The 17,930-nt window shown below is 43.5% G+C and overlaps 2 protein-coding genes across 4 annotated transcripts in view; one reads left to right on the forward strand and one right to left on the reverse strand.

Moving 5' to 3' along the window:
• The first annotated feature begins 407 nt into the window (after positions 1 to 407).
• The window catches only part of RUVBL1 (RuvB like AAA ATPase 1), a 44,284-nt gene continuing 26,761 nt past the window's right edge, over positions 408 to 17,930 (forward strand). The window contains exons 1-3 of one of the 3 annotated variants that reach the window (XM_033210886.1): positions 408 to 699; positions 4,802 to 4,888; positions 12,038 to 12,170. In XM_033210886.1, coding sequence (XP_033066777.1) covers positions 559 to 699; positions 4,802 to 4,888; positions 12,038 to 12,170 — 361 coding nt within the window. In that variant the 5' untranslated portion in view covers positions 408 to 558. Of the gene's footprint in view, positions 700 to 756; positions 823 to 4,801; positions 4,889 to 12,037; positions 12,171 to 17,930 lie in introns of those variants that run through there. The other 2 variants (XM_033210888.1, XM_033210887.1) reach the window with 2 other exon arrangements.
• Positions 9,321 to 10,950, reverse strand: LOC117084512 (fatty acid-binding protein 5-like). The gene is made up of 2 exons (XM_033213278.1): positions 10,853 to 10,950; positions 9,321 to 10,016 (listed from the first exon to the last, which is right to left on the reverse strand). Exons 1-2 carry the CDS (start codon positions 10,948 to 10,950, stop codon positions 9,545 to 9,547), a joined length of 570 nt encoding a protein of 189 aa, XP_033069169.1. The 3' UTR covers positions 9,321 to 9,544.

Here is a 17,930-nt window from a genome sequence, read left to right on the forward strand (position 1 = left end):
AAGACAATTCCATGGAAGGAGTGGTGGGTTGTGCTGGGCCTTTCCGGGGAGATGCAAAGGTCTGGGAGTCAGAAAACATTGGTTAGTAACCAATCTCAGTTTAAGCTCTGAACCTCAGTTCTTCTATTTCCAAAACGGAAATAATACCTTGAGCTTCGCGTAAGAGTATGACGTTCAAACGTGCTAATGGATAGGACGGAAGGATTAGGAGTGGTACCCGGGAGCCACTACCTCGTGCAACGCCCCAGCCCTAAATCAAATCCGGGGCGTGGTCCCACTATGCTACCGACCCCAGCCTGGGCAGGAAGCGCCGGCTGCGGGGGAAGCCAACCCAGAGACACAGCCGGAAGTGAGTGACTGGCGCTGCAGCAGCTGCCGCGATGGGCGCAGCCGTGAGCCTATGGAGAGCGGAGGCGTTGCCGCTTCCACCAATGGAAGGCCAACCTAGGCGGGCCTTTGCAAATTGCCCTAGTAACGGCCGCATGGTAACTCGGGCGCTGGGCGTACTGTCCTATCTACTGGTTTTCCACTCTGGGTTTAGCTCCCGACGTTCGCAAAATGAAGATTGAGGAGGTGAAGAGCACCACGAAAACGCAGCGCATCGCTTCCCACAGCCACGTGAAAGGGCTGGGGCTGGACGAGAGCGGCTTGGCCAAGCAGGCGGCCTCAGGGCTCGTGGGCCAGGAGAACGCGCGAGAGGTGTGGCCAGCGGACCAGGGAGTTGGGGGCTCCAAGCAGGGCTGCTGCGGCGAGAGAGCTGCTGAAGTCGGTGGCTCGGGGCGGGATGCGCGCGCCAGGGGTCTCCCGCCATAGTTGCCTCAGGGAAGTGAAAATGGGCCAGGGGCTCAGGGAGGGGCGCCGCCCTGGAGCTGGGTGAGGGGCAGCCCCAGGAAAACTAGTGACGACCCACTGGGGCAGTTGACGGTTTGCTTCAACTCATGGACAAGTACAGATGGAAACCCACACAAACCGGTCCCCTTAATCCGTGCTGGGCTCTATTCGCGACACTGGGATATAGCGGGAAATAGGAGGTTACATTTTAGTGTAGTGAGAGACGATAAACGTGTACATCAATAAACAAAAGTAATTATTTTATCTTGGTGGAGTTAGTTACTGCAGAACTTTGTCGGCCACGGTAAGGAAATTGGATTTTGTTGTGAACGCACTGGCAGGCCGTGAGACGGTTTAAAGTAGGGAATTGACTAAACTTTAAAAGCTCATTTTGGTTCCCAGGACCCGGGAGCTGAGGGAGAGAAGTGGGAATTAGGGAGAAGAGCAATCTGGTTTATTCATCCCTCCAAGCATCCTTTTTGACCATTCCAATTAAATTTCCTTTTTCTAACTGCTAGTGATGCCACGTACTTTCACATACATTATTATTTTTTGGCAGGTGAAAATATTGAGTTGGGGAGAGGGCACTTCACCTATATACTTGACACTCGTTTTAGTAATGGTAAAGCGGGGATTTGCACTCACGTGTATTTCTGACTCCCAAATCAGTGCTCTATGATGACATAGCCCCCCTCTCTGCCTGCTGTTCTCTAAGGTCACAGCCATGCCCCTTGGCCTTTGCAGAGCCTTAGCTTCTACAAAAATCTTCACTTAATACAAAGTTAAGCTACTGCCTCTTAGCCTGATTTTTCTAAATAGAAAGGACTCAAAAGAAAAGCCTCAGGTTTCCATTTTGAGCATCATCTTTCCAAAAAGGAAGTGTTTGACCCTGGCTTACTAAGCAGCTATTACTGCAAGTAGCTAACATTGGTTGAGTGCTTTCCATGTGCCAAGCACTGTACTAAGTAGCTATGTGTCCATTGCCTTGTCATATCCAACGAATTAGTTGTCCCTTCCCCGCATTAATATGACAGTTTTCAGACATACAAAAAAAGTTGAAAGACTTGTGTAAGTACCTGTGTGCCTAAATTCTGTGATTAACATTTTACTATGCTGCTTTATCATATATCTTTCCATGTGTCCCTCTCCCAATCCACTTTTACATTTCAAGGTGAATTGCAGGCATCACTACACTTCACCCCTACACCCTTTAACATGTGTGCCATTGACTAGTATGAACTCTGTTCAAGTGAGGAAATTCTGGTTCATAGAGGTCAAATAAGTAGGTCCAAGGTTACTCATCTGGTAAGTGGGAGAGTATTGTAACTCAAGTCTATGTATTTAATCCCAGAGTCCATGCTCTTAACTGATGGTATATGCTTAAGACCCACCTCAGCTACCAGGTTCTTGTGTGATTCTGGTCATATCAGTAACCTGAAAAATGAGAGTTAGACTAGGTAATCATTTAAAGACCCTTCCAATTCTTTTTAAATGTTAGAATTCAAGCTTATCTCACCTGAGAGAAGTTGGAGTGGAAACTGAGGGAGAATAGATGGAGGAGGTCCTGGTCTGTAAATAAAAGCACATATCCAAGGTTTGTAAAGTCTCTTCTACCTTGAGTTTCCCAAAGAGCTTCAGTGCTGAGGATTATATGACAAGGTTGTATGGAAAGGTCATAGTAGGTGTTTTTGTTTTTGTGTTTTTTTGAGATGAAGTTTTGCTGTTGTTGCCCAGGCTGGAGTGCAATGGTGTGATCTCGGCTCACTGCCACCTCTGCCTCCCGGATTCAAGTGATTCTCCTGCCTCAGCCTCATGAGTAGACGTGATTACAGGCGCCCACCACCATGCTCGGCTAATTTTTGTATATTTAGTAGAGACAGGGTTTCACCATGTTGACCAGGCTGGTCTTGAACTCCTGACCTCAGGTGATCCACCCGCCTCGGCCTCCGAAAGTGCTGGGATTACAGGCATGAGCCACCGCACCTGGCTAGGTTTTTTTATCTGTTTAGAAATATAGCATCTGGGCCGGGCGCAGTGGCTCACACCTGTAATCCCAGCACTTTGGGAGGCCAAGGCAAGTGAATCACCTGAGGTCAGGAGTTCGAGACCAGCCTGGCCATCATAACGAAATCCTGTCTCTACTAAAAATACAAGAATTAGCTGGGTGTGGCGGCATGTGCATGTAGTCCCAGCTACTCGTGAGGCTGAGGCAGGAGAATCACTTGAACCTGGGAGGCGGAGGTTGCAGTGAGCTGAGATTGCGCCATTGCACTGCAGCCTGGGTGACAGCGAGACTCCATCTGAAAAAGTAGCATCTGAAGAATATCTTCTAGGTTCTATTAAGGGCAGTGTGCTTTGGTAACTGAAGTGGAAATGGGATGGATATAGCATACCCACAAACATTCCTTTTCTTTTTTTTTTTTTTGAGAGGGAGCTTTACTCTGTCGCCCAGGCTGGAGTGCAGTGGCGCCATCTTGGCTCACTGCAAGCTCCACCTCCCAGGTTCACGCCATTCTCCTGCCTCAACCTCCCCAGTAGCAGACGGATCACAAGGTCGGGAGATTGAGACTAACACGGTGAAACCCCATCTCTACTAAAAATACAAGAAATTAGCTGGGCATGGTGGCAGGCACCTGTAGTCCTGACATATTTTTTGAGGGGCTGCCATAAGTGTGAGACCAAGGTACTTCACAGTCCATGAGGAATAGAGGTAGAAGAGATAAGATGTATTCACAAGACTCTGGCAGTGTGGTCACTGCCCAGAGAGAAGAGCACCTTTTAGATAGTCATGTATTCAGTTATGAAATCAGTGTAGCAAACCTTGTATTATGCAGTCCTGAGATATAGATGCTCAGCTAGTGTAACTTTCTCAGTGTTCCCCCCTTATAGTCAAATATTCTAAAATATATGATGGTCCATAGCCCATTTATGGAATATGTGTATGTATATATACACACGTGTACTGCAAATGGTTAATAAAATTCAGAGATTTATAATGTATTTAAAATATACTAACAGATGATAAAGTAACTTAATCTTGAGGATTCAGAACATATTCAATAGATCTAATAGTGCCATAGGCTTAACTTCACAATCAGTATTTACAGTGTTCACTGATGACCAGCTAGTACTCTATGTCATTAATTCCTACCGCTTAGTAGGTTACTTTGGGAATTTGATGAAATCTGTGGATCCTTTCCCTGAAAAAAATGTGTGTATGAATATAAACACAGTTTTGTTCCCAACTTCAAGAGGTATTTGGGCCCCTGGCGTCTACCCCTGTACCCTGGGCCGAAAATCAGTGTTCTACTTGTACTCATACTGTGCATTCTTCACACAATAGCCAGCACTGTCTTTTAAAAACAAATCATAACATGACACATAATCTTCAAGACGTTTTCAGTGGCTTCCTATTATTTATGTAGAGTAAAATCCAAATTCTACCACAGACTATATGTTCCTGTTCTGCGTTCTGGCCGCTGCCTACCTCTTCAACTTCATCTTCCTGGTCTTTTTCACTATACTTTGGTCACTGCAACCTTTCTATCCCTTGGATATGCCAAGCTCGTTTCTGCTTTGGATTTTCTGAATTTACTGTTTTCTTTGCCTGTAACACTGACTCCTCCTCCTCCCAGAGGTTCACATATCAAATTAAATGTCATCAGAAAGACATTCTAGGATCACTTTCTAGCCACTCATTCTCTCTCATCATCCCTTTTTCTTCATAGTAGTAATGAAGATCATGTGTGCAATGTTTGTATGTTTGTCTCCCTCCCTAAAACATGAGCTCCACAAGTACAAGGCTTTTCTGCTTTGCATCCGTTACCCTCGGCACCTAGAACGGTGTCTGCAGTGCACCGGCACTCAGTGTTAGTTGGCTGAGTGTGTGAATTGTGTAGGCCAGGGACTGAGTTTTTTCCCCTTGTGAAATATTTTAATACCGATTTATTCTTCCCATTGTGGCGTGTAGGCATGTGGCGTCATAGTAGAATTAATCAAAAGCAAGAAAATGGCTGGAAGAGCTGTCTTGTTGGCAGGACCTCCTGGAACTGGCAAGGTACTCATTTTCTCTCATTTTTTAAATCTACCCAAGAGAATGATCCTAGTGTCTAAGCCAAATTGAATTCATGTCTTAACTAGTCTTTGTTTAGCTAAATGGGTTATATGTATGTTTTTAAAACTAATGTGCAATAATACAGTTGTGTATCTAAAATCCCTGCTTCTGAAATTCAAATTATCCTGGCCTACCTCCAGAGAAGAGAGAATGAAGTCCTTGAAGGGGTCTCATTGTCTCTAGAATTTGTCCTTTATCTCTTTCAAGTCTCCTTTGCTTTGGAAATACATTTCTGTTGGCCTAGGGCTTCATAAAGATTTTCTGAGTGACATCTTATTTGAGGGGACAAAAAAATGAGTCAACAAGCGTTCTTCCAAATGCTAGCTTTACCCATTGCTATTGTGGCTGTGTGAGAGATGAAAAAAAGAAAAACGAGAATTAGAGACATGATTTTTATCTTCAAGGGGCTTATAGTCTCTCCAGGGCAGAAAGAAAGGAAATCATGACAGCACAAGAGGACTCAGTATGAGTGCTCAGCTTTGAGGTATTGACTAATATTAAATGCAGCTGGAATTTGAGCAGGAGGCAGCACTGCGGGTTGGTACAGCTGGAAGGGTTGAGACTTGACATTTTCCCTTCAGAGCTGGGAGAGGATTTGGCTTTACAAGGAAGATAAGGGCCTTTCAGGCAGAGGACACCATGTGACTTCTTGGGATTTGTGAGGGGACTGGCCAGATACTTGAAACTCACCAGAGTTCCCAATCTGAGCTTACTTATTCTTCAAAAGGGCTGCTTGATGTGAGCAAGTGGGAGCTTGGGGTTGTGTGTGAAAAGAAATGGGATTTAAATTCCAGCTCTGATATTGACTCGCTGTGAGACCTGAGGCAGGTCCCTTAACTTTTCTGAGCAAAAGCATACTCTGCCTATTTCAAGCAGTTATTAAACTGATCGGTTGTAAGATAATGACTTGCATTATAATTTTGAAATGATTATTGATCATGTATCTCATATTGGTGTCTTACAGGGGGAAGAAGTGTTGTATTTGTGAACAGTTTTTTCTCTTCCTATGTAAAAGCAAATTGTGAACAGTTTTTTTAAACTGTAAAGCGCCATACAGATGTGAGCTTCAGTTACCTCTCTCCAGGCAACATTAACTTGTCCAGTGCATTTACCATTTATTTGCTTGCAATTCCTTATATCTTAGACCTTCTCTTTCCCTCCATTTTTATTCTTCCTAAAGTAAATAATTTAGAAATTCCTTCTAGAAGTTTATTGGTGGAAAGTCTCTCAGGTTTGCATTCATTATGTTGCCCTTGTTGTGAAAAAGAGTTATGTTAGCTGTATAATTCAGTTGACAGATATTTTCTTCTCTGCTATTTCACAGTACTTCTCTCTCAATATTATTTGCTCCTTTGGCTTCTCTTGTTTTTGAGAAGTCTAATTTTGAGGGTTTTGACTCTTCTTTCTGCATGTTTTTGAGATGTTTTTGGTTTTGGTGTTTCACTATATGTCAGAGTGGATTAATTTTTGTTTATCCTGCTTAATGCTAATTGTGCTTCCTGAATCTGTGTATTATATCTCTGCTCAATTCTTGAAAATTGTCAGCCTTAGGAGAATCGCTTGAACCCAGGAGGCAGAGGTTGCAGGGAGCCAAGATCGCTCCATTGCACTCTAGTCTGGGTGATAGAGCAAGACTCCGTCTTAAAAAAAAAAAAAAAGTCAGCGTTAATCTCTTCAGCCATTGCCTTTCCCCATTCTCGTTGTTCTCTCCTTCTGGAACTCCAGTGAGATGAGGTTAAGATTGCAGTGGTTTTCAACCTGGGGCAGTTTTGCCTTCCCAGGGGCCTTTGACAATGTCTGCAGACATTTTTGGTTCTCACAACTTGGTTGGGAGTGCTACTGGCATCTAGTGGGTGGAGGCCAGGGATGCTACTAAACATCTTACAGTGCACAGAACAATTTCCCTAATAAGGAATTATCTGGCCACAAACGTCATGGACCCAAGCTGAAAAACCCTGGACTAGAGCTTCTTGTTTTAGCCTCTTTGTCTTTTAGCCTCTCATATTTGTTACCTTTTTGACTCTGCCAAATTATGGGTAATTTCTTTTAGATCTTTGTTTTGGTCTAATTGTCTCTTAAGCTATGATTAAATGACTGATTAATCCAGTCTATTGAGTATTTTTTTCCTTTTCATTTTGAAAAGTTTGGAACCTACAAAAAAGTTGAAAGAATAGTGTGATGAGCCTCTTTATACCCTATACCTAGATAGCCAGTTATAAATATTTTGTGACATTTACTTTTTCTCTAGTTTATTTCTGAATCACTTGAAAGTAAGTTGTAAGGATGTCTTCCTGCATGACCAGGATGCCATCATCAGACCCACCTTGCTAATGCTATTATATTCCCCCAATTTTTGTCAATTAAAAATTAAATTAATTAATTTTTTAAAAATGAGGAGCAGAGCCAGGCAAAGAATAGTGTCTCAGGAACCAAGGAAGGAGAACCTTTAAAGAAAGGAGTAGGTAACCATATCAACTGCGGTAGAGAAATCACAGAGATGAAGGAGCCTGGCAGCTCATCATAGGATTCCATGAGCAGTTAACAAACGTGCTTTCAAAGGCAACGAAGTTAAATTGTTTTAATGAAAAGAAAATATAGATGGTAGAAATTAGAAAACATCTTTCCAAGTTGTTTCAGTTTTCGGCTTTTTGAAAAACACCAGATTATCAAAATGCAATCAAAGGTTACACACTGCATGAATTGTTATAATGTCTTTTTTTTCTTTCTTTCTTTCTTTTTTCTTTTTGAGATGAAGTCTCGTTCTCTTGCCCAGGCTGGAGTACAGTGGCGTGATCTTGGCTCACTGCAACCTCTGCCTCCCGAATTCAAACGATTCTCCTGCCTCAGCCTCCTGAGTAGCTGGGATTACAGGTGCCTGGCTAATTTTTGTATTTTTAGTAGAGATGGGGTTTCATCATTTTGGTCAGGCTGGTCTCGAACTCCTGACCTTAGGTGATCCACCTGCCTAGGCCTCCCAAAGTGCTGGGATTACAGGCGTGAGCCACCGTGCCTGGCCCCCAGGCGTATTTTGTTATGGCCCACCTTTTCTGCTTATGTGTGGCCCTTCAAGAGTCCTCTTTTTATGTTTGTTTTTTTAATTGGAAGGTTTTGTTTGTTTGTTTGTTTGTTTTTTGAGACAGTTTCACTCTGTCACCCAGGCTGGAGTGCAGTGGTCTGTTGCCCAGGCTGGAGTGCCGTGGTCTGTTACCCAGCCTGGAGTGCAGTGATCTTGGTTCACTGCAGTCTTTACCTCTTGGGTTGGGGTGATCCTCCCACCTTAGCCTCCTTAGTAGCTGGGACTACAGGTGCACACCACCATGCCTTGGCTAATTTTTGTAGAGATGGGGTATCACCATATTGCCCAGACTGGTGTTGAACTCCTGGGCTCAAGCAATTCGCCTGCCTTGGCCTCCCAAAGTGCTGGGGTTGCAGGCGTGAGCCACCACACCCGGTCCTAGTTTTATTCAGCGGTTTCTATCTAAGTGCTATATCTTGCTGAGCTTTCCCGTATTCACAGTCTCCAAACTTTCAAGGCAAGTGGTTTACTGCTCTGAATGTTATTATTTATTCAATTCTATGAACAGGTCTATGCAGCACTCTGTAGTAGGTGTAGGAATAGCAGCCATGTCATATACTTTCTCTCTGGAAGCCTTTAAATGGAGGAAACGAGACACACGTGTTTTGTAAGAGGAGAGGTTTTCAGTGGACCCAGTGTGCCATATTGCTAGAAGCATATGTCTTTCATTTGTTTTGGTGATATTGTATCGCTTTCCTCTCAGGAAATATGAGAAGTGCTCGGTGTGGTATTACCTTATAAGTTTGTCCACTTCCTTCCAATGTGTATGAAGGAATTTGGTGACTTCTGCTTAATGGTTTGCTGCAGGGTCCCAAAGTTTAGCCAACTTAACTGGGTGACAGGCAGGAATACTGCTTGTTTTAGAGATGCAAATACATGGTTCATATGCATTTCCACTCTTGAGGACCTCACACTGTTAATAATGGGTTTGGGTTTTAGAAAAAGGAGATATGCAGCTGAGATTGAAAAATAGAGATTTCTTCACCTTCTTTTGGAAACAACCTTTTTTTTTGTGCCACTTGTCACTCACGTGGGGTGAGTACAAAAAAATAATGGCTTTGGAGACTGGGGTTTGCATCCTAGTGCTGCTGCTTGCGGTTTGACCTTGGGTGTGTTGGTAACTTTTGAGTTTTGTTTCTTAATCTATGAAGTACAGACTAGATGATCAAGGTCATAGGCTAGTTGGGGAGATTCGATGAGGTCTGCGCAGCACTCTGTAGTAGGTGTAGGAATAGTAGCCATGTCATATACTTTCCCTCTGGAAGCCTTTAAATGAAGGAAATGAGACACATGTGAAGCTTTTTTTTTTTTTTTTTGTTAGCACAAACACATTTCTTTATTAACCAAGGGATGATCCTAATTAATCCAACACACTTTGAAATAGCTACATGTAAAATGTTTGTGATAAAGATAATTGAACACAGTAATGAAAAAAAAAAAAAGAAACAGTATGGAGATTTGCTCATTGAACTGAGCTTGGTCCTTCTCTTAGTTAATTCCTGTCCAAAGTGATGATGGAATTTTTATTCTACTTTTTCATAGGTCCGAGTACAGGTGACATTGTTCATGGCACAGTCCACCACTAATTTCCCATCTTTCAATTTTCTTGTTATTGTGCTTTCCTTCCCGTCCCACTCCTGATGCTGAACCAATGCACCATCTGTAAAGTTGCAGACAGTCTGAGTTTTTCTGCCATCAGCTGTGGTTTCTTCAAATTTCTCTCCCAGGGTACAAGAAAACTGTGTTGTTTTCAAAGTGCTCTCAGTTTTTATGGTGAGGTTTTTGCCATCACAAGTGATGATACAGTCTGGCTTGGCCATTGCGCCCATTTTTCGCAAAGCTGTTCCCACTCCTAGCTTCCTCATGTGTTCATCAAAGCCTTTGCTATCCACTAGGCGCCATCTTCCTTCCAGCTGCTGAACTGTGGTGATGGTGGGCGCGGGCGGGCTGACATGCAGAGCGGGGTCGGCGTCGGCGTGGCAGCGTGCTGTGAAGCTTTTTTTTTAACCAAGTATTTATCATATTTTAATGGAAGTATGTTCATCTCTTCTGTATTAGGTACAGGGAGGGAGAGTGCCATTTAATTGGATGTGGTCACTGTCTTTGAAGTTGAAAACTGAGGGTAGGGAATTGGGGCTGGCAGAGATACAAGGAAGAGAAAGAGGAGTGACTGGGAAGGGGGTAGAGTTTAGTTAGATGGTGGTCCTGTCCAGCCTGTGGCCCCACAGGGAGTCTGCTGTTAGAGTGCTGCTCCTCTCATTGTGCCCTTTCACGTTCCAGAGATTTTTTTCCTTTGCTCTTAGAAGAATATCAGTTTTTAAGGTGTCAGCCTTGGGCTCACAAGTGCGGATGCCTAATGAGGCAGGCAGCAGGGATGAGGGAAGTGGCTGGGTGCACTGTGGCATGGCTGCCATGAGCCCCTGGTGCTTGGCCTTGCTGAAGGTCACCGTGAGACTGCAGGCCTAACAGAACCAGGCTATGAGCAACGAGTTTGCCACTTGTGATCTAGCATGGCACTTTAGTACTTTCATTTGACAGATGAGGAAATCGGGCACCTGAGATTTGCCGACTGCCCAAGGTCACACTGAAAATTAGTGGCAGAACCAGCACTAAATCTTTCTGTTCCTGGCTAGTGCATTTTATACTATGCTATATACTGATTCTCCACCAGAGCTTACTACCTCAAAACTATCACCAACAGGGCATAGAAAAGAAAATCTGAGAGGAACCTTGACTGTTAATTTTAAGACACCGTCTCAGAGTTTCACTTTGTTCTTCAGTAACAAGCTTGTTTTCTTTCTTAGCCCATATACCCAGGGAACTGGCCTTACTTATGCTCCTGTTTCAGAGATGAGGAAAGATGAAAATGGCATTCAAAGGCTGTGGCCTTGCCCAGTTCTGTACCAACTTTAAAGCATTTGCTTGCCATACTTGACATTTGACCATATACCTGTGAAGTCTGGTTCTCTTTAGCATTTGCCAACTGTAATTATCTTACCAAAAACCAATTTGTAGTTTACCACAGGGCATGTTTAATTGTAACTTGTTAAGACCAACTCATAGCTTCAAAATCCTACTTGAGATATCCTTCTTCGCTCTTTGTGGGCTACATAACATAAAATGAACAATCAGTTCATTCATTCCTTCATTATTTCTGATGGGTTGTAGATTGGTGTTTTCCTGCATTTGTGAAAAGAGAAAGCAGGTATCTCAAAGATCCAGTGGTATATTCTGAGCAATTAGCTCAGAGCCACGTATTGATATTGGGGGAACAATTTTGGATGACTATAAAGTTCGCCATTCCTATCTGTGGGTTCCATGTGTGTAGATTCTGTCAACCACAAATCAAAAATACTCAGGAAAAAAACAATAAAAGATAAAAATACAATAATAAAAATAATGCATACTTAAAAATACAATATAATTATTTACATAGCATTTATATTTTATTAGGTATTGTATGTAATCTAGAGATGTTTTAAAGTAACAGGAGGATGTGCATAGGTTATATGGAAATACCCTGCCATTTTATACCAGGACTTGAACATCCATGGATTTTGGTATCCCTATGGATACTGCAGAGTAGACTCTTCTAATTATAACATGATCTTTGGAGTCCTACTGCCAGAGATTAAATCTGCACTGCCATTTTCTAGATTATGGTACTTACATTGTGTTATTTAATGTCTCTCAGTTTCTCATGTGTAAAGTGGGGAGAATACTAGTATCTATCTCATAGGCTGGTTGTGAGGATCATGTGAGGCATTTGGAGTTGGGCCTGTGCTGGGTAAGTCTGAGTGATTGATAGCTTGTAATTATGGGGAAGATTAGAGATGCCATTTATGATTTAAATTGACTGTCCACAAAAGTCATCAAACATTTATTATGTGAAACATGCTAAATGGTAGGACTAGATGTTCAGCTGTTCCTAGTTCCTCATGGTTCTGTAGCATGTGCTTGTGAATTGTTTATGTTTTCAGGACTGTGAACTATGTTTCTGTTGCTTTCTTCTGTAGACAGCTCTGGCTCTGGCTATTGCTCAGGAGCTGGGTAGTAAGGTCCCCTTCTGCCCAATGGTGGGGAGTGAAGTTTACTCAACTGAGATCAAGAAGACAGAGGTGCTGATGGAGAACTTCCGCAGGGCCATTGGTAAGTAGTGTCACATTTGTGGGAGGAGTTGGTCTCACTTCCTGAAGCCTGTGCACCGAAGCCTCTTTGCGGTGAAGATGCCTTTATGTCTGGTATTCGTGGCACTGCTATTTTTCTTTTGGCACTTAGTGCATTATTTTTCAAATGAAACAAAACCCCAGCTTTTCTAATTGAAGTGCCTTAGCAATTGGAGCAACTATGGACCCTAGCTGTGAGCCCGGGCTTTATGCAATAAGTAGATGTGTCTAAAAGTGTGTTTTTTTAATGAGTCGTATTTTCCTGGAAGCCTTATTTTGCCATTAGAGATGACTATCCACTTAAAAGGTTTTGGACTCAAGCCAGAATCTTGGTGTGCCATGTGGCCAGAATGCCCCTGGTCCTGGATGGCGAGCCAGAAGAGTTGTGGCCTGTCATAAAGTGAGGAGACTGTGTGGGGACTGGCAGATCTTAGAGGCTTATGGCGCCAAACTCTTAGGGCCTAGGGCTATCATAGTAAGTGCCAGTGATGAGCCAGGCCTTCTCTCCCCTGAGGGGAGATTATCAATCTACATTTCGCATTTGAAGAAACAGTCTCAGAAAGTTGTGAGAATAACTTGCTAGTGACCCAGTTAGTAAGTGGCAGAACTGGTTTGATCCGACATCTGTCTCATTTCTAGAGCCGTTGCTCTGAAGATTTTCTGTGAGAAGAAAATGGCTTCTGTCTTTAATTTTTGCCTTTTGCTAGCTGGGACTTCTGGGGTAGTCTTTTGGCCCCATTTCTGCTGGTACAGCACTGGGCAATTCCTGGTTTCCCTCAGATCTGCTTATAGAAATAGCTTATTTCTTTTAACTGTTGCATAAAAGTCCAGTTATTAAGCCATTTCTGTTTTTTGAACATTTAGATTTATTTTCAGCTTTTACTTTTAAACACAAGGCTACTAGGAACATCCTTTTATGTGTCTTTGTGCACATGTGCGAGTATGTTTCTAGGATTTGCCTGCTGAGTCGTGGGTTATGAACACTGGTCAGAGTGCCTGTACCAGTTTCCAGGCCCTTTCATTATCAAACCAAAGTAAGTATTCTTTTTTTTTTTTTTTTTTTTTTGAGACGGAGTCTTGCTCTGCCACCCAGGCTGGATTGCAGTGGCCAGATCTCAGCTCACTGCAAGCTCCGCCTCCTGGGTTTATGCCATTCTCCTGCCTCAGCCTCCCAAGTAGCTGGGACTACAGGCGCCCGCCTCGTTGCCCGGCTAGTTTTTTGTATTTTTAAGTAGAGACAGGGTTTCACCGTATTAGCCAGGATGGTCTCGATCTCCTGACCTCGTGATCCGCCCATCTCGGCCTCCCGAAGTGCTGGGATTACAGGCTTGAGCCACCGCAACCGGCCGTAAGTATTCTTAAGAAGAAAATTTGCCAGAAAACTTTGAGGAAATGATGAAACTTAAAGACTGTTGAAGTTTAGTTTCGGAGTAAGATCAGGTAGGCCATGATTAAGGCTTTGAATTTTACACTGAACAAAAGGAGAAGCAGTCAGAGAGTGCTGGTATCCCTGTGCTCTGGTTTTGCTTTTACCAGACCCTTCCGGCTAGGGTGAGAGTGGGAGTGGATAATAAGGAGGGTGAGGACAGAGAGGAGTCTGAGCAGGACAAAGTAGTGGCTCGGACCAGGGTGGTGGCAGTGGAAGTGCAAAGTGGTTGGATTCTGGGTATGTTTGCATGGTAGAGCTGACAAAATTTCCTTTTTTTTTTTTTTTTTTTGAGACGGAGTCTTGCTCTGTCGCCAGGCTGGAGTGCAGTGGCCAGATCTCAGCTCACTGCAAGCTCCGCCTCCCGGGTTCACGCTATTCTCCTGCCTCAGCCTCCCGAGTAGCTGGGACTACAGGCGCCCGCCGCCTCGCCCGGCTAGTTTTTTGGATTTTTTAGTAGAGATGGGGTTTCACCATGTTAGCCAGGATGGTCTCGATCTCCTGACCTCGTGATCCGCCCGTCTCGGCCTCCCAAAGTGCTGGGATTACAGGCTTGAGCCACCGCGCCCGGCCCAGAATTTCCTAAAGGGTTAGATGTGGGGCTAAAAGAAAGAGAGAAGTCGAGGAAAATTCCCAGGTTTGGCCATTTTTGGAGATGGGGAAGAATGGGAGGGAGCAGGTTGGGTGTTTACTCAGTGTCTTCTGGGGATACAGTGGTCAGTGTTTGTCTTTGTAAACACAGTTCCTGGCACATAGTGGGTGCTCAGGAAAGTTCTGAGTGAGTGAGAAAAGTGGGTAGACTTTGAAGCAGTTAGAAAACAGAGGTCTTTTTTTTTTTAGAGAGTCTGTCGCCAGGCTGGAGTGCAGTGGCATGGTCTCAGCTCACTGCAACCTCCACCTCCGGGGTTCAAGTGATTCTCGTGCCTCAGCCTCCCAAATAGCTGGAATTACAGGCACATGCCATCACACTCAGCTATTTTTGGTATTTTTAGTAGAGATGGGGTTTCACTGTGTTGGCCAAGATGGTCTTGATTTCCTGACCTCATGATTTGCCTGCCTCGGCCTCCCAGAGTGCTGGGATTACAGGCATGAGCCACCATGCCCAGCTGAAAACAGAAGTCTTTAGCTAAAAAATATGCCTGGGCTGTAGGTATATGTTTGGTTTATGAAGTATTTTTTCTAAATTTGGAACTAGTTGTCAATATTTAGCAATAGGGAAGTGTCATAAAGTGCTCATTTCTGCCTCCTTGAAGCAGCTTTCATTCCCACAGCAGGCGGAGCTGAGCGAGTCCTTCTGACCGGGTCCCCATAAGCATTGAAGTTTGTGACTGTTTTTCTAAACCAGAGAGATTATGAACTGTGTCCAGAGGCTAAGTTTTGTGTTACTTAGAATAGATTTATTTTTATTTTATAATTTTAACACTTCTTCAGTGCATTGATTTGAATATTTTTAAAACTGCAAAGTATTTCTGCCTGGAAATACATTATTTTTACCATGAAATATTGGATTTTTTGGTGCTTATTTTAATTATTTTATTTTGTTTTAGTGCCATGTCATGGTCTCACTCTGTTGCCCAGGCTGGCCTTGAACTCCTGGGCTCAACTGATTGTTCCACCTCAGCCTCCCAAGTAGCTGGGGCTATAGGTGTACACCATCATGCCTGGGTTTGGTGCCTATTTTACTTATCTATTTTTAAAACATTTTTCTCTTTTTAAAATTTTTTTAGAGACAGGATCTTACTCTGTTGTCCAGGCTAAAGTGCAGTGGTGTAACCATAGCTCCCTGCAGCCTCAACTCCTTGAGCTCAAGAGATCCTCCTGCCCCAGCCTCCTAAGTAGCTAGGACTGCAGGTGTACATCACCACGCCCAGCTAATTTTTTAAAATTTTTCTGTAGGCCGAGTGTGGTGGCTCATGCCTGTAATCCCAGCACTTTGGGAGGCTGAGGCTGGTGATCACCTGAGGTCAGGAGTTCGAGACCAGGCCGGCCAACATGGTGAAACCCCGTCTCTACTAAAAATACAAAAAATTAGCAGGACATGGTGGCATACCCCTGTAATCCTAGCTACTTGGGAGGCTAAGGCAGGAGAATTGCTTGAACCCAGGAGGTGGAGGATTGTGCCATTGCACTCCAGCCTGGGCAGCAGAGACTCTCTGTCTCAAAAAAAAAAAAAAAATTATGTAGAGAGGCCAGGCATGGTGGCTCATGGTGGTTCCTGTAATCTCAGCACTTTGGGAGGCAAAGACAGGTGGATTGCTTGAGCCCAGGCGTTAGAGACCAGCCTGGGGAATATGGTGAAACCCTGTCTCTACAAAAAATACAAAAATTAGCTGGGTATGGTGATGTGTGCCTGTAGTCCCAGCTACTGGGAAGGCTGAGGTGGGAGGATCACCTGAGCCTGGAAAGTCAAGGCTGCAGTGAGCTGAAATTACACCACTGCACTTCAGCAGGCAACAGAGACCCTGTGTCAAAAAAAAAAAAAAACGGAAGACTGAGACACGAAAACCTCTTGAGCCCGGGAAGCGGTGGTTGTAGTGAGGTGATATTGTGCAACTGCACTCCAGCTTGGACTGCAGAGTAAGACTCCTCTCAAAAAAAAAAAAAAATTGTTTTTGTAGCAATGGAGTCTCATGTGTTGCCCAGATGGTCTCGAACTCCTGGCCTCAAGTAATCCTTTCGCCTTGGCCCCTCAGAGTGCTGAGATTACAGGAATGAGTCACTACACCCATCCCAGTGCCTGTTTTAAACGGAGATATTATAGACTTATGGAGAAGTATGTAAAACATTAATTATGAAGTAAAGGCTTATACAGTCACCACTGAAAGAACAGAGCACGGCCAGCACTTCAGACGTGTGTCCCTCCCTGGTCACAACCCCTTCCTCTCCCAGGTGGGACTCACAATGTGCCATAATTGTGTGGGAATGGTTTATGTGATCACCATAACCTTGTACACACATGTGTGTATCTCTAAACCATGGGGCTTAATTTTGCCCTTTTAAAACTTTATCTAAATCATAGTTTATGTGTTCCTTGTGTCTTGCTTCTTTAGCTCAGCGTCTGTATCTGTAAGGTTCAACCCATGTAATTACATGCAGTGTACTTTGTGGATTTTTACATTGTATTTGGAATAGCAGTGGAAATGATTCGCAGGACTCCTTTAAGGTTTAAAATCTTATGAGTATTTTTTTTTTTAAACATGTGCCCATGGTTTTATTTAACTCATAATAAAGACGAGATGAACAGTGAGATGTTACAACTAGTTCAAATATCTGAGTACTTTTTTTTTTTTAATTGAGACAAGGTGTCACTCTATCACCCAGGCTGGAGTGCATGGCACAATCTTGGCTCACTGCAATCTCTGTTTCCTGGGCTGACATGATCCACTTACCTTGGCCTCCCAAAGTGCTGGGATTACAGGCGTGAACCACCACGCCTGGCCTCTGAGTATTTTTTAAAAATGTTCTTTCTATTTACTTAAAAAATGTTTTTCTGATATTGATAAAATCTGTGAAAACTGGCTTCACATGGGTGTATGTATGTATTTCCATTGCTTAAAGGTAACAAATGCTTTAAAATTCAGAAAAATAGAGATAAGTTCCTTGGCATCTGTTTTGTAATTTGCCATTTTTGAGGGGAGGGGACAGTATCATTCTTTTGATGGCAGCAAGGTGAAAAGAAATTTCTTGATCCTACCAGAGAATAAAAAGGCAGGCCATTGACTGTCTTTAAAAAGGAACCCTGCCCATCTTCCCCTGCCTTTGAATTCTCTGAAGCTGGGAGAGGGGGTGGGGAGGAAGCAATAAGCCGACCAGAAATAAAAAGCAGGGAGTCTGTGCTATTTCCTTGATGTGATGAAGGTCCCTGTCAGTGATTTAGAAACCTGAGCCAGCAGATGAAACCTGTGTCATTTGTGTTGTCATTGCCAGAGACAGCGCCAGCTCAGCCCCTTTCCTGGCTAACAGCAGGTTTCATTGTCCGTCACCCACGTCCCCCGCCTGCTTGTCAGCACAGAGCAACTTCTAAACAAATGTGGGGGCTACTGAGAGACGGGAATGTCTTTCTTCCCCTCCTTGAGGAATTTCGTGCCACATTCATCTAACAGTAAATATAAGTAAGCATTCCATTTGAAGGAATTTATCACTGTGGGATATAAAAGGTTTGATTTAGAAAAAATCAAAGTTCACTTTTAAAGTACAGGATTTTCCAAGTTTACCACAGTGTTCTGATATATTCATATTATTTGGAGAATTTTTGTCTAAGATTGATGTTCAAGAATTAAGAATTTGGTAAAGCACAAATGAAATGAGTCCTCTCTT

The sequence above is a fragment of the Trachypithecus francoisi genome, unplaced genomic scaffold, assembly GCF_009764315.1.
Source record: "Trachypithecus francoisi isolate TF-2019V2 unplaced genomic scaffold, Tfra_2.0 Lachesis_group0, whole genome shotgun sequence".
Taxonomy (NCBI): domain Eukaryota; kingdom Metazoa; phylum Chordata; class Mammalia; order Primates; family Cercopithecidae; genus Trachypithecus; species Trachypithecus francoisi.